The following is a 17003-nucleotide window of genomic DNA, read 5'->3' on the forward strand; positions in this document are numbered from 1 at the left end:
TCAAAGATGGCTACAGCTTTCAAAGTAAAATCATACACATGAGGAAGACACATAATAAAAGGATGATGGAGTTCTCCATGCAAGTTTCACAGTTGACAGTTTTACTGCTTTATTTCACTAGCATCAACTACAGTCCTATAGAGAAGTGAAGCAAAAGGTGTTAAGAGTGTTTGGTGACACAGAAAAAACAAGAATCTAGAAGTAGGATAAAGGTTAATGATTCACTGCATGAAATGATCTTATGGAAGAAATGCATTCACATGGGATGGGATGTTCACTAAAGAGCACAGTGTGACCGTTCACTGTGACAAACAACAACATTACCCAATGTTTCCCTTGGCCATTCAAGAGCACTAGAAGTTTTAGGTGAGAAAGATTCCACAGTGGGCTCACTTGTTGCTGCTGGAAGAAATGTTGACAGTTATAAGAGAGAAAAGAGCTTATGGAAGAAAAAAGTTGCTTCATGAGAAAAACAAATTTGCTGTACAAGAAAAACTTAAGTATTCCACTGATTCTTGAACATTATTTTCTGTTTACCACCAGTTTAGTATGTGTTAGAAATGAGCTCAGCTTTTTGAATCACACAGTTACGGTAATCATAAATCATAGTACCTGTGTGTGAGTGCAGAGATTTTTTATATTAATTTAATTCCTTCCTGCAGTCACAGCAGTAAATTTGGACTAAATTTTCTGAATCAGGCATCAAATATTAGGTCCTTGTTTTTTTAGTTATGTTGCATCACTTAGCCCGGGTCTACAGTAGGGGATAAGTTTGAATCAAAATTGCACAGCTGGAGTTGACATACTTTGATTCGAACTTATATGCTATCCTCACTTCAGGAGGTCACCAAAGAAATGCTCCCGTCAACTTCCCTTACTCCTTGTGAGGAGTAGGTGTACCAGTGCTCATGGGGGCACTCTCAGCATTCGATTTAGCAGGTCCTTACTAGACCCGCCAACTCGAATGCCAGAAGATCGATCTCTGAAGTGTTGATCCACGGGTAAGTATAGATGTGGCTTGAGTAAGATGACAGAGTAAAACAAAGGAATATAATAAAAAGGACATGTTGTATTGCTAATTATTCAAATACTGACAGATTATATTTGGCTCAGAAAGCTGACAACTGATCCAACTATTGTCTCAGTTCTGGAGAATCAGCTGTTTAAATTAGTTAACTAACAACAGTGGCTAGAATATGCTTTTCCTTCGTATAAAATTATAACAGTTATACAGCACTGTCTTCAACTTTATCATCTACAATGCAACATTAACAGAATGTTTTGGACAGTTATTGCAGAGTACTATAGTACTTTTTATATTTGTGTCACAGTGTCATCCATGCAGTATATCTTTCAATATACTGACAGGAAAACTGACCAGTATGAGTTGCCACACACAACACAGCTGTGAGATAAAACAAGTTAATGACAATTTCTCAACAGCAATACAATTTGGATGTTTGCTGAAAGTACAGCTCTAAGTCCACCGAAATCAATTATAACACTTCCATTTATTTCAGTTGAGTTTATATCTGACTGAGAGCCATTGAATTGTAAAATCTGTGTAATAATTTATTGTACCTGGTTTGGTATCTGTTATATCAGGCTCATCAGATGTTGTGGGGCTTGAAACAACAGGTTGAATATCATCTAAAGCTAAAAAAAGAAATGAGTAATCATGTTTATTTTTTAAAATTTATATTTTTATTTTCCGAGGTACTCATTTAAAAATCAATGGTTCAGCCAATTGAATGTATGAGCTCATTTTACACTAACAATACAGCAGTGCTAATATGGAATGGGAGCTGAAGGGGAGAAATTTGCAGTTCAAATGGAAACACCCAGAATGAAGTGTAGGCTAATATTTACTCAGATGGTTCATTTCATGTCTTTATGCAACCTGGAAAGTACAAAGACAAAAAAGCTTCTGATACAGTCAGCTAGGACTCCATGAGCCTAAAGTGTTCAAGGAACAACAGTAATAAGGTATATGTCATTAGAACTGAGCAAATATTGCAAAAAAAAAAAAAATCTGCAAATATTTGCTTTAATTCACACCTCTTTAGTGCTTTGCTTTCTGTGAACCTTCTGAGATAAGAGTTTTACTAAGCCAAATGTTCATGGAAAAGAAACAATATCCTGAAACTTACGTAACAAATTATATAACTCAGACTCTCTGAATAGTGCATATTCACAGCAAAATGTTTGTGAGCAGTCCAAAAAGTTAAAAAGTAACCAGAAAAAAAAAAAAAGAAAAAAAAAAGGTTGAACAATTTTCAGTTAAGTGTGACCTGTTCATGGATATTCTGCCACCAGAAAAAGAAAGAAAATAATTAATTCACCAGATACATAAATCATTGCAAATTATTTACTCCGCTCTATTGATGATTCATCTGGTTTGATCAGTTACATGAACATTCATAAACAAACAAGAACAGCCAATAACTTCTCTTGACATTGAGAAACAAAAATCCACAACTGGTGACAAGCTTAGTAGTGAAATAAAGACTGGATGTTGGTTCCTTTAAAAAAAAGTGGTAGGTATAGCTACGAGATGTATTGATGACAATCAGCATGACTTATTGTTATGGCAGATGACTAAAACAAAGAAAGGATCCCAGAATTAGTTGTGACAACAAAACCAAAGTGTTTAATTAAAAAAAATAGGATGTGTCATTATTACCCATTGTTCCTAGCAAATGAGGTATTCTGGAAATTAGAGGCTCAGATGTCTCCAGGTCAGCGCTATTTGTAACTGCAAGGGGGAAAAAAAAGGAAATAAATCTGAGCTGCAGCCTCATACGGTGTAATGGGTGTGGGTGAAAATACATCACATTCCTTTACAAGGGCTTAACAATGATGTAGGTGTAATATACACAGATTCAAGGGCCTTTTGCACCCAGTAAGGAAGTCCTTTAATAAAGGTTTACAAAACTGTCCTTACCCCAGTACATGCTCTAATTCTTTACAAATAGGTTCAGCAAAGACATGTGCAACTGCATGCACACACTTGCCTTCAACTATATCTAAAACAACAGACTGGTTCCTTATGCTGCACCTTTGCATAAAAAGCTGGAATAAGGTTTAGACTTTCCACAGTAAGCACTGAAATATCCAATTGTAGGTGCCACAAAGTAAGTACTTCACAAGATTACTGAGCACTGGTAGTTTTCTATGTGCAAGTGGCTCTTCTTCCATGCTGGACTTGTGTTCCTGGTATGAATTAAGTTTAAAATCAGTGATCACAAGCAGCATGTTTATATTATAATCTAACAAAAAAACTGAACATTTAAGATACTGCGGGATGCTGAAGAGCCCAGAGGCAATACAGCAAGGAAGTTCATAATAAAACAAGTAATAGTTCATGATACGGTTATGACCAATGCTTTTCCTTCAAGCTTTCGTTCTGTTCTATTCACGCTTTTCTACTGTGCCCCTCACTACAGTATTCATCTACCTTCCAGCAGTGCATTAAGCAACCTGACCATACATCTATCTCGTTTGTCTTCTCATCTTCTCCCCAAAGGGAGAAATGTGTGGAGTGAGGTGTCCTGCTTTGCATGTGCAAGTTCTACCTAAGGTTTAGTCTACACTACAAAGTTTTGTCGTCAAAACCTGCCTTTTGGTAACAAAACAGTGAGAGCATACACACTACAATGGGACTTTTGTCAGGAAAAAATACCCAGTTTTGGCAACAAAACACTTCCATGCCATAAGACTTTTTTCCCCCCTCCCTTTATTGTCCACAAAGAGCCAATGTAGACTCTGTTTTGTCCATGGAACTGGTTTCCGACAGTGTTCCATAATGCATGCCTGTTGGCTCTGCTCAGCTTTGATGTTTGCTGCCCTGCCGGCATGCACCCCTCTCTTTTCAAAACTCTGGAGAGTGTCTGACAGCAGAGTGAGCTGCTCCGTTTGGGGAACTAAGAGCAAATCATTAGAATATTCCTGTTCTTCCCTGCACTAGGAACACAGCTGTTGTAGCGGGCAGGTCTGTGCTGCTATGACATTTTTCAGCACTGAGAGCTCACAGAGCTATTCATGATGCTGCTCCCAGCAGCAGAAGAGGCAGTGGGAGAACTTAGGGGGAATCCCTACATGTACAGAGACCAGCTCTGCCTTCCCACAAGACGGCACTGTGGGATACATACTCACAATGCATAGCTCACTCTGTGAATGATGATGTCCCCAGTGTGGACATGATCGGTGGACAGAGGGAGCAAGTGTGAACACCATCTGGTGATTTTTGTTTTGCTGACTTTTGGGAGTCAACCATGGACAGCCGGTATCATAGACGGGGAAGGCTTTGCCTTCCTAAACTGTCCACCTGGCCCCACCCGCACTTCACCGCCAGAATGCTTACTGCAGGTGGAATGTTGCTGCCCCTGAGCACCTGCCCTCCCCTGTGCTCCTGGCCAGGAATCTGTGCTCCCGTGCTCCCGGGCCAGGGAGGTTAGGGCCACATACAACCTACCCTCCCGTGTTCCTGGGACCAGGGAAGCTGAGGTGTGCACTGCCCATCCCTCTCCCTGTAGTGGTGGGAGGTGTGGGGAGCTGCCCTGCCTCCCTGTGATGGGAGGGGAGGAGGCTTGGCTCCTGTGAGGGGTGGGACCCCCGCAGAAGGGTCAGGGCTAGGGGCTTGCCCCCCCCCCCAGCTCTTCACCCACCACCCATGCTGTCAACATAAGTTTTGTTGACAAAACTTGGTAGTGTAGACATACCCTCACGCTACTTCTAGACTACAAGCCTCTTTCAAAAGAGGCTTTTTCAACAGAATCTTTCAAAAAAGCCTCTTTTGAAAGAGAGTGTCTACACTGCAACCACTTCTTTTGAAAAAGTGAGCCGAATTTTCGAAAGAGCACCCAGGCAGTCTGGATGCTCTCTTTCAAAAAAGCTCCGTTTGCATTCAAGAATGCCTTTTTTCAAAAGAGTACTTTTGAAAAAAGGCGTTATTCCTCGTAAAATGAGGTTTGCTGCAGTCAACAAACCCACTGTGTTCTTTCGATTTGCTTTCGAAAGAACGTGGCTGCAGCCTAGAAGTCTGCAGGTGAAGTTTTTTCGAAAAAAGTCTACTTTTTTTGAAAAAACCCTGTAGTCTAGACACACTCAGAAAACTAATTGCCCAATAAAGACATAGTCCTTCCAAGGTAAACAATAATACCTCATCAACTTTTTTAAAATTATTTGAGTGCTGGGGAAGGGAGAGCACTCCTGCTGACAAAAACAGTTTATACTAGTACTTGCAGAGGCAAAGTTTTTTTTCATTTGGGGGCACGTGTGTTATGTACCTGTGAAAGACAAAAGCTTTGTCACTCAATTGCCAATGTAGACTTCCCAAGAGGTGGCAACATACTAACTCCACATTTTTTTTCCACCAATAACCTTGTTTATCTGATACCTTGTCCCTAAGAAAAGTGATCCTATGATCCCAAATGATCCTAACGCCAACCTGCTTTCCTTTCCTGACCGTGCCCTTTGATAAATACCAGACTACACAGGCAAAATGCCTTACCAGTGTTTCTGCCTAAAATCTGCATTGCCCCAGCACAGAAATAGCAAGATTCATTTGCTGAACTTGGGGAACAACATGGAATGTGAAATCTCACTGAAATCAGGCAGAACTGAGTAACCAGTTGAAACCTTCAAAATGGAGACAATAACAACCCTTTTTGTATAAAATGTCAAGCTTCAGAAATCATGTAACTATAATTTACCAGAGTCTAGATCAAATATTTCCGAAATTTCAGCTGTTTGGGGAGTGGTAGCAACAGGAGGAAAGTCATATGAAACTGGAAAACAAAACAAAAAACTGGTTCATAAATTAATAACACAGAGAACCATTATGAAATAGTATCATCATCACTTAAAATTGAAGACTGTTTCTATGCTATTCGTAAGTATTAGGGACTGAAAACTGACAACAGCTGAAACCTACATTGCTGTATAAGAATGATTTAATAAAGAACTATATTTATTTTCCCAGACATGCATGAACATACGATGCAAATGATGGTGATTGCTGAAATCATAGTAAAAATATCACCAAAGATGTAAAAAAAATATATTATTGACAACTAGAAAGACCAAAATATAGATAAAAGATGACAGGGAGGATGAAAGGAGATTAAACTTTGCGGACAACTTAAGTAACAGGCTTAGAATGACTTGCTGCATAGTGAGCTACGCGTAGGACTGGCAGTTCTGATTCTTAATGGAATCACTCTAAAAACGTACCCCTAGAAAATTGCTTTAGAGAGCAATCATACATTTATACATGGGAGGATGATTTATGTTAGGTCTGATCCTTCAGTGATGTATTTGATCATATGCTTCTCTGTGGCCCTGAGAACAAGCTATTCTGCATTATTTTTCTCATTTCTAAAATGGAAATAACTACTTGACAGAGGTGCAATGAAGATTAACTAGCGCTCTGTTGGCACAGTATTGTAGTACTATGAAATATATGAAAAGTTGTTAGAGCCGAACCATAAATGGGCATGTATGCAAGAGTGGAAGAAAATCAATATTTCCCAATGTTATATTCTCTGGTACCTAAATGTATTTGTGATATTAATTTATGCTGAACAATTATCCCTTTCTTCTACAAAGTTAATATGTTCTTTGACAAAGTTTTAAATGTCATCAACAAAGAAAGATAAATCAACGTAGTCTATTCCCTTTATTACGTAAGACACTGCAGCACTATTCTGAGATACCGGAGGTATCCTGAAATAGCTATTCCACATTTTTTGAGTATGCCCGTTATTTCAAAATGTAACAGGCTCACTATTCCGATGCCTCTGCAAACCTCATCCCACAAGGAGTAAGGGACGTTTCAAAATAGTAATTTATTTTGAAATAAGTGCTGTGTAGATGCACCTTTTGAGGCCTGTAACATTCCCTCCCCCATCATAATGGGCAAACAATTTTTCTGCTTGTTATTATCTTACAAATATCAGGAATATCAAGTCTTGCTTTCCCTGGTTTTGCCTGAGGATTCCTGAGGGGACAAAAACTACGTGAATAGTCAGAAGTGTTCAATCTTTAACAAAATGAGTTTTCTTCCTCAGCATTTGCCAAGAGTTTAAGTTAAGTAGTTTTAGTAAAAAAACAAATTATTTATTCAGGGCTCATTTTCAGGGTGCTGGTGACAAAAAAAAATTAGAATAATTCTCCTGCAATCCATACAGTTTTCCAGAGGGAGAGGAGGAAGAGAGTTTTAAAGAACTTAATTTCTAATTCTAAAATAAGCAGGGAAAATCCCCTTTTGGGGGAAAAACAAACATTCAGGCTTTCTTTATATACTTTATAAACTCCAGCAAAACCAGAACAACTTTGCAGTTAGCCTTTATCATAGAATCATAGGGCTGGAAGAGACCTCAGGAGGTCATCAAATCCAGACCCCTACCCAAAGCAGGACCACTCCCAACTACATCATCCCAGCTAGGGCTTTGTCAAGCCGAGACTTAAAAACCTCTGCGGATGAAGATTCCACCACCTCCTTAGATAACCCATTCCAGTACCCTCCTGGTGCAATAGTTTTTCCTAATATCCAACCTAGACCTCCCCCACTTGTAATTTGAGACCATTGCTCTTTGTTCTGCCATCCATCACTACTGAGAACAGCCTCTCTCCATCCTCTTTGGAACCTTCCTTCAGGAAGATGAAGACTGCTATCAAATCCCCCCTCACTCTTCACTTCTGCAGAATCCCTAAATAAGCCCAAATCCCTCAGCCTCTCCTCATAGGTCATGTGCTCCAGCCCCCTAATCATTTTGGTTGCCCTCTGCTGAACCCTCTCCAATGCGTCCACATTCCTTCTGTAGAGGGGGGCCCAGAAAGGGATGCAGTACTCCAGATGTGGTCTCACCAGTGCAGAGTAAAGAAGAATAATCACTTCTCTAGGTCTGCTGGCAATGCTCCTTCTAATGCACCTTAATATGCCATTAGCCTTCTTGGCTACAAGGGCACACTGTTGACTCATATCCAGCTTCTCATCCACTGTAACCCCCAGGTCCTTGTCTGCTGAACCGCTACTTAATCAGTTGGTCCCCAGCCTGTAACAATGCTTGTGATTCTTCCATCCCAAGTGCAGGACTCTACACTTGTCCTTGTTGAACCTCATCAGATTTCTTTTAGCCCAATCCTCTGTCTATATCAGACATAGAATCGAAGATGTGGTCCTCCAGAGTAAAGGCAGAAACGACTGTGTGAATGGAATGGGACCTATAATAAAGGTGAGAACTACAACCAGATGAACTACTGCCAGAAAAATCTTCCTCTCAGAATATAGTTGGCTGGGTGTTTCTCTATCTAGGCAAGTTTGTAATCCATGTTACCTTTAAATACAGTGCCAGCAACTCCCTATACTTTTTACCCAAAGAAAGTTCTGAGTAGCTCATATGCTAGTCTCTTTCATCAACATAAATGGGTCCAAAATTAACTCACCCACTTTGTCTTCCTCATGTCAGAGGATTAACATGGCTACAACAGCACAAATTACATTTTTACACTCATTTTAAAATCCTGCAACATTGACATTAATTCCTGCTTTTCATCCATGCAGAGAATTTTTGTAGCTGGGTGGGCTGGACTAACTAAAACAAACACCTAGTGCATACCACACACCGGCTACATGTGTAAAACTTGACATCTTTAAACTATTTATTAGTCAACAAATATTCGTTATCCACAAAAACCTCTCTATATAACAAAGCCAAAAGCATGAATGGGGAAAACTATAATAAGTTTCCATTCCATTCACACAAGGTCAACTGCAAAATAATGATGTTGGTTATCAAAGATAATAAGCAAGTATATGGTGTTAACAACACCATAGTTAAGTTTCTGTTTAAACTGCATTTTCAAAGTGCCATAATACATTTGGATCCTGATTAACCATTGCTTTACTACAGTTTTACACTGATGTAACTGCATGGAATTACAAAGGCATAAAACTGGAGTAACATAGTAATGGAGTAGGCCCACAGGGTGGAGGAGCTCAAGAATGTTTAGGGGAGGCTTAAAGATTCAATATTTGATAGTAATGTCTGATCATTAATTTATGAGCTCAGTGATCAGTTTTTTACTACATGAGATTATTAAAAATAGTAGCTAAACATCCCTTCTTTGAGGAAAAAGATAGTGATAAGGTGCTTTAATGCAGTAGTCATCAATGGTGGTTCTGGTTTGAAAATGCAAATCAACATGTGCAGTCTACAAAAACAACAACAACAACAGGAATCAGAACTTACTAGGCTAGATGATTGAAACAATTGCAAATGCTGACTACTATCTTCCAATATCAAACCATCTGATACCAAGATCCAAATTAGGCATTGATATCAATTTATTTTTTGTCATTTGTTCAACTCCCTCAAAATACGCAAACATTTTTATATTTGGCCATCCATGATTTATTTAAAAAGATAAATGCCAGCAGGATCACAGCTCCATATTCTCGCCTTTCCTCGCTGTCATACGTGGTATAAAATGTATGATCCAGTGTAAAAAAAGAGCATGTGTATGAGTCTCTGCCAAGCAGAACAAGCAGTAGGAATTAGAAGCTTGTGCTATTCTGTCAGTTCAATACTGAGCCTCTAAGCCTTTAAAGTTAGACATGTGTCTATTTTACATTTAGAAATGATTGTTCTCAATGATGGGTGATTTCCAAATGAATAATAAATTAATAAAATGGTAATTCCTTGTTTAAAAGTCACGCATTACCTTCTCAAAATGTTGAATGGGGCTCAATCCTGGAAACTGGTCAGATTATATGGTAATAAGCATGACATAAAACCTTAGATACAAAAAAGTGATGAGTGCCCATAACTCTCACTGCACCATTAGGTTTTTTTGTCCCTGGAGGGAGGGGAAGGAGGAGAAGAGCTGTGCATCTTGTAGTAACAAGCCCTGAGGCCCTTTATGTCCAGCTCCTTACCAACCATCCACATTCCTAGAGGTGTTCTATGAGTAGAATTCTGTTTAAAAACCCATACAACCTAGATAGCAAGCCCGCATGCAGGAATTTCTGAGGGGGATTGCTTTTTTTGTAAATGTGGACCACAAGGGTGTGAATGCACTCCCTGTGGTCCCCCAAGTAAGCAGAGAAATAAGCCCCAGCCTATCCCTGGCCGGCCAGAGCATGGGGGAGGGAGACTTGGGAGGCAGGAACAACGCGCTACTCCCTGACCGGATGGAGCATGCTTACTTGAGGAATAATAAGGGGGTGCTTTTGCACCCTTCGCACACACACACAAGCCCATACAGGCCTGTCATTCATTTGGTGCATTAAAATCAAGAGAGATCGTGGGCAGCAGAAGATTACTTAATAAAAGATCGTGAGCTTTTAGAGACTGTGATTAACAGTTTTGGTTAGTGCCTTTTCTGAAGTTTTGGGTCTTGAAGGAAAAAACTGCATTTGACACTGGGCTGAGAGAAAAACAAGATTACAAGTTCCAAGAACGTTAACAGAATGCTTTATCAAGCAGGAAATCATGTCATCAACATATAGTGAAAAAGCAGTTGGGCTAGGGCTAAGTCTTCTTTTACATTTTAAATTTGAAGTTGCAACATTCCACAGTGCAGTCTAAATTTGAAACTGCCTCCATGGAATTATCTGCTATAAGAAGAAACAGACTATTCTGTTCACACAGGGACAAGACAACAGACATGCAGAGTCAGAACCATAAGCATGGGCACAATGTGTTCTGGAATGGACAACCGATTAAGGAGTTTCATAATGTGTCCAAAAGGGAAATAGAAGAAGTGTAAATAATAAAGCTTTGACAATATGAAAGGGAATGGAACTGAATTCTGTGGTACAGAAATCTAAAACACATGATACTAGACACTGAGAAAATAACATTTACCAGCTTCTGCTTTACTAGCTTCAGGTGTGACTGTTTTCATAGTTGTTTGAATAGTTACTGTAAGAAAAAAAATGAATCTATTTGAGACTGTCAGATTATATTGCACCGGTCACAAATGTCTTCATTTAATCGTGATTTTGTGTTGCTACATATTTTTAAAAGACTGTATGTTAAACATTATGTACAGTAATGAATAGGTCAGAATTGCAGATTACACTTTTTTTCCCTAAACGCAATAGCTTGGGAACTAAGGAAGCCATAATTGGTGACATTACAGCTGACTTTACAGGTTATGTGGCATCAACTGTGATAGATCTATTTTCAAATAAAGCCTTTACATTTAATGCTCCACTAATCTGCACCAGGGATGTTAACAGGTAACCAGTTAACTGTTAATTGGTAAGCATCACCCATAAAGGTTAGCTAATTAAATAGGATTTACATCCCTTATTTGCTCTCTGTGCAGTCATTTACTCTGCTGATCACAGATATGCAATATGCAAATGTGCTAGTGTTTTAATCCCTCTGCACTCATGTGGCACAGAAAAAGATGGTTACACAAGGTAATTTAGAGTCAAGCCCTCACTCTGTATTCTACATTGTATTCGTTTACATAGCACTTCAACTATCAAATCACTTACACAGCAGAAACAGGACATGAGTTATCTATGAAAAATAGAAGCCTGCTATTGGAGTAAGGTAATTGACCACTCTGAGCACAGTTTTCAAACCTGGGGAATTAACATTAAGCTGTGGATCTACATTGAGATGCCTTAAAAAGTTGCCTGATTTTCGTAAGTGCTAAGTGACTGTAGCAACTTCAGTGGTATTTGTTGATACTTAGCATGTCTTTAAATCAGGACACTTGAATGCAAATGCAATTGCTGAAACATGGATTTAGATGTTTACTTTAGATATCCATTGTTACCCTAGTCAAATTTTAAGGTGCTAAAATTTAGGACCAGAATACCTGGCTGAAAAGGGACCATGGCTGCTTTCGTCAACACTGCCAACCAGGCTGTTCAAAGTTCAATTGACCATCCAGTAGGGCTCAGGCAGGTTTCCTGGACATGCCATGGCTCTGCATGGGCCCTGTAAGCAGCGCCATGTCCCTCCACTAGCTCCTAAGTGCCAGCCCATGTGCCAGCTCTGTAGTGCCCGCTGCTATGAAACTGCAGCTAACGGGAGGCGCCTGCAGCTGGGGGACAGTGCTTGCAGCTGGGGCAACAGACAGAGCTGCCTTGCTGCACTTCCACATAGGAGTGACATGCTGCTGCTTCCAGAAGCTGTTTGAGGTAAGCACTACCCAGACCCCCAACATCCCTGAGTCCTCTGCTGTGTCCCAACCCCATCTCAGCACTGATCCCCTCTCCTCCTCCATCCGCTCAGCCACAGCCAGCAGCACCCTCCTACACCCCAATCCCTCATCCTCAACTCCACTGAAAAGTCTGCACCTCCAGCCAAAACCCTAACACCCCCCTACACCACACCTCCCAGATCCAAAATCCCTCATTTCTGGACCTGCCCAGGAACTTGTACCCCCAACTCAGAGTCTGTACTCCCCCTCCTACACCCCAACACTCTGCCTCAGCCTACAACCCCCTCCCATACTCCAAATGCTCTCAGCTCCAACCCTCAGCCTGAAGCCCCTTCCCGCACCCCAAACTCTTCATCCCTGGGCCCACCCCACATCTCTCACCCCCAGCCATAGATCTCACCCCAACCCCCTAAGCCAGCCTGATAAAAAGGGAATAGAGAGGGTGAGAAGAATGAGTGAGGGAGGGAGAGGAGATGGAGTGAGAAGGGTCTTGGAGAAGGGGTGGGGCAGAAGTGGGACTTCAGAGGAAGGGCCAGGCAGGGTGTTCACTTCTGTGTGAGTAGAAAGTTAGCAACCCTACTAGGACTATACAATGTAATACTTTGTTATTTCCACTTGTACATAATAGCCAACAGTAATGTACTTAAAATAGTACTGGATAGTCCTGCGAATCTAATACAGGTATACAAGAAATTTCATCATAATGATTCACGATTCTAAAGGTGTCATGGAAATTGTTGTAAATAAGTATGCTACTTCATGCAGAACATAGGGTAGGTTTAACTATGGGACAAAGTCAAAGTAGCTTAACTTGGCTTTTGGTGCTGTCTACACTGCCGGAAGTTGAAGGGAGAACACTCTCCCTTCAGCTTCTTGTGAAAGCAGGATTACAGTATCAATAAGAGTGTCCCTCTCAGTTCAAATTAGCTGTCTTAAAGAGACCTGCTAATTTGAACCCTGGAAGATGGACAGAGGCAGCTTTGATATTCCTCTCTAGCAGAGACATACCCATACTGATCACAAGTATTCTTGTTCCCAAGGGAAGTCATACAGGGTAAATTAAACTAACCCATTGATTAAAACCACAGAGCTGTCTCTTGTAAACTGTATTTACCTGCCACAAGGATTAATTTTACAAGAAATATAATTACCAGATTTGGTTGGTAGCTTTTCTGGGATGTCAGATGGTTTGGGTCTTGAAGAAACAATCTGTGTTTCATCAGAAACTGAAAAGAGAATCTGAATTTAAAATGTTTGGGGGTTTCAGAGCTGAAGAGACAGCATGGAACTCAGCTACAGCCAAGTTGCACATTTCAAGATGATGCCAATACAGGGGCAAGCAAGATGGTGGATGGGCTGAAAGTCAGCTGTGAGATGATTGTGTAACATGAACAATGAAGTTGGTGACAATGTCCTTTTAGCAGCCAGTCATTAAATCAGTTCAGAAAATGCTTCACAGATGGATGATTATGAGGAAATGATTGATACAGCAGGATCAAACAAAAAGTTTTGCATATGGGTTTTGAAGCCACGGTGTTTGAGCAAATCTTAAGACTATTCTTAGCAGACAAAAGATATGCCACGATGATGGAAAATAACAATCATATACTATTTACCCATTACTGTCTCTGGGGTTTCCATGAAAGGAAAAGAAGATTTCAGGGCTGGTTTCGTGGTCGCTAAGAACAAACATGAAAACAATCCTGAGATATTGGGGTAAGCAGTTTTGCACAAATAGTACCAACGTATAACTTTAAAACAGAAAAAAAAAACCTTTCTGTATTTGGTTTGAGGATATTTTTAAATTATACAGGTTGTACCTCCCTTAGCGGGACTCAGTGGTCCAACATCATCCATGGTCTAGCACAATCATGGATATTCTTGGACCACAGAGCCCAGAAATAAGGAGGTCTGGCAGTAGGGCAGGAGCGCAGTCGTGGGGACCAGCAACTCAGCTGGCTGCCCAGTGAAAGGAAGCGCAGCATGGCAGGGAGTTCTAGCCCCAGCAGCCAAGGAGCTCTGGCCATGGCCAGGGAGCTACAACCCCAACGGTGATCGTGGAATGCCAGCCACAGCCAGGAAACTGTGACTCCAGCGGGAGCCATGGATCTCTGGTCACAGCCCCTGCTGGGGCCAAGGAGCCAAGTGGCTGCAGAGCTCTAGCCCCAGCTGCAGAACTCTGGCTGTGCCGCTCTGGTCCGGCAAAGCCTCTCATTCGGGACCAATTAGGTCCCAAGGGTGCCAGACAAGGGAGGTGCAACCTGTATTCCCTTGCTGAAATGATGGCAACCAGCTGATGGGCATTCATGTAGTTTGCGTTCTAAACATTTAAGTAGTTTTATCCTCCACTTTAGAGCAGACACAAGTACAATAAAATCAATCATATTCAACAGATTGTGTTCTTATAGCACTTTTAGGTTTGTTGATAAACTGTCCTTTTGATATTGCAATTAAATACTACGGGGAAAGTGCCATAAGGCAGGATTAATTGGAACAGCAGCAGAAACAGTGAACTAAATGATTGTGGAAGGGACTTAAATATGTCTTCTAATGTTTACTATAGTGCAACAAGATTATAACATCCATAAAAATATTTTATATTGCTTTTATTTAAAGGTAGTCTGAAGTGTGTTTGTTTGAGTGACAAGAGGGTAAGTGAAGGGAGAATCTGCATTGCTGATGGAAGGTACATAAATATTGTAAATTAAATGTTGCAAGTTTTGCACTGGTATTTTTATTACACACAAATCCCCTGTTTTGACCAGGATAAAATTAGTGCTTTTTTGTTTTAGAAAGTATAGGTCTTTCCAGAAATTATGCCTGTAACACTCCCTTATACCTATTAATATTATCTTCTTTTATATATAGGAACCTTTGCTTTAAGTTTTTCCTACAGCACATAACATATGCATAAGTTTTGCAGAAGAGGCCACACTGAAACTTCAGATCTGAACTCTCTTGACCTACTGGCATTTATGACAAAATTAAAATATTGTAATTTGAGCACATTTTTAATGAGGATGATAAACATATGTTAAAATCTGAATAAAATCGAATGAACTAAATTGTGTTTCACATAATAGCTGCCTGATTCTACATTTATTTTCAATCAAATTCAGACTTTTTTTGTCAGCAGATATAATTCTATGTTGCCACCCTGAGCGACAGAGGGGAATACTGATCTTGGATATTGTGCATACAAATGCCACATGATTCACAGGTGTTGGCAGCAGGCTTTTCATTAACTGTATTTACATACAGTAAGAGCTATGTGATATCTCCCAAAAGCATCCCATTAAAATGCAGCAGGTATATAAAGAAACCCTTTTTAATAAGGGTTCAAATTCAAAGTAAACTGTCCGTCCACAAAGTTTCCAAATTAAAAAGATGCCTCTCTGTGGCATAATACAGATACAAAAATAAGAGTATGTCTACACTACATGGCTCTGTCGACGGAGCCATGTAGTGTAGACATTCCCTAAGTAAGAAAAACATTCTGAGAGAAAGTAGAGAAAAATAGATAAATCACAACTAAAACTATATTTACAGAAACTACATTTGACTCTATTGGTGATCTTATGTGAGATCTGACAGTTTCTTGATGCAATTAATATAAAACCCACTTTCCAAAATGTAACTTTTTAAAAAGCATGCTCAAGGCTTGAAATATCTAGGCTAAGGGACCTTGGTATTCAAATTCCATAAACTGAAACATAGCATCGTGAATGAAAATAAAAATATCCAAGCCCTATTCCTGCACATTATGCAGGGGAAAAGCCCTTACCAACCAAATAGAATGGCACTAACTTCATCTGGTATGTCTACTCTCAGAGGTGCTGTATAGTGGGGACGCTAAGAACCATTGAACCAAGCTGTAAGCCCTGCAGCACCTCTAGTTCCAGCACCTAACTCTGAAATGAAAAACCTGTGGTACCAAGACTCCAAGCCTGCATCAGCTGACTTGAGCTCCCAGGGCTTGGGCTGTGGGGCTAAAAATTGCAGCATAGACATTTGGGCTTGAGATGCAGACCACCCTCTCAGTCCCTCTCCACAATCAGGGTTTCAGAGCCCGGGGCTCCAGTTCGAGCTTGAATGTCTACATTGCTATTTTTATAACCCTGCAGCCTGAGCCCAAGTCAGCTGACCTGGGCTAGCCATAGCTATGCGTCAGGTCTTTTACTGCTGTGTGGATGTGCTCAATTAGATTCTGCCCATGTGGATCTCCTTCCTAAAATCAGGGCCCTAACCAGCATAATTAAATCACATTCCATACTATGTAGTCTCATTGGAAAACCTAAACAGTACAATTTAGAGCTAACCTGAAACAAATTATGTGCATGAAATACCAGCTTTACCAAACTCACTATTCCATCTTTTAACTTTTATTTCTGGAAAGCAGGTGCGAGATTATATTATAATTAGTAATATTATCTGTAATAATGTTGATGTAAGTCACTATATTTCAACAAACTATGCTCTTTACTGAATATCCTCTCTCTTTAACACTGACTTCAATGTCTTGTCTAGACCAGTGAGGGGCAACTTAGGCTAGTGAGAGGGTCGCATGAGTGGCCCTCCTTCATCTCAACAAGCTGCTTCTTGTTGTAACCAAGATGGTCTCCCGGGATAGGGTAGCGTTGCTAACTACGCTTGCGTACCTAAAATTTGTGGGGTGTGCCAATTGAACTACAGCAGCGCTTTGATTGGCTGCAGAGGGAGCACACGGTTCTCACAATGTTGTGTGCAATTAGCACACACATCACTTCACATGCCCTTGATTTAAGTGCAGGTCACTTTTGTAATACCAATAGGAA

General features: G+C 40.3%; 1 protein-coding gene across 40 annotated transcripts in view; it reads right to left on the bottom strand.

Annotated features, from left to right (window-relative positions):
- Positions 1–17003, bottom strand: part of ABI3BP (ABI family member 3 binding protein) — a 320664-nt gene that overhangs the window by 120075 nt on the left and 183586 nt on the right. For 34 of the 40 annotated variants that reach the window (XM_075907457.2, XM_089772857.1, XM_075907462.2 and 31 more), the window contains 7 exons: positions 13806–13868; positions 13341–13415; positions 10872–10928; positions 5715–5789; positions 2684–2755; positions 1582–1656; positions 325–402 (listed from right to left, as the gene is read on the bottom strand). The exons of 1 other annotated variant lie outside the window; for it this stretch is intronic. In XM_075907457.2, the coding sequence (XP_075763572.2) occupies positions 325–402; positions 1582–1656; positions 2684–2755; positions 5715–5789; positions 10872–10928; positions 13341–13415; positions 13806–13868 (495 nt within the window). The remainder of the gene's footprint in view (positions 1–324; positions 403–1581; positions 1657–2683; positions 2756–5714; positions 5790–10871; positions 10929–13340; positions 13416–13805; positions 13869–17003) is intronic. 5 more of the 40 variants (XM_075907515.2, XM_075907502.2, XM_075907362.2 and 2 more) reach the window with 4 other exon arrangements.

The sequence above is a fragment of the Pelodiscus sinensis genome, chromosome 1 (assembly GCF_052426305.1).
Source record: "Pelodiscus sinensis isolate ZL-2025 chromosome 1, ASM5242630v1, whole genome shotgun sequence".
In the NCBI taxonomy this organism is placed as follows: Eukaryota; Metazoa; Chordata; order Testudines; family Trionychidae; genus Pelodiscus; species Pelodiscus sinensis.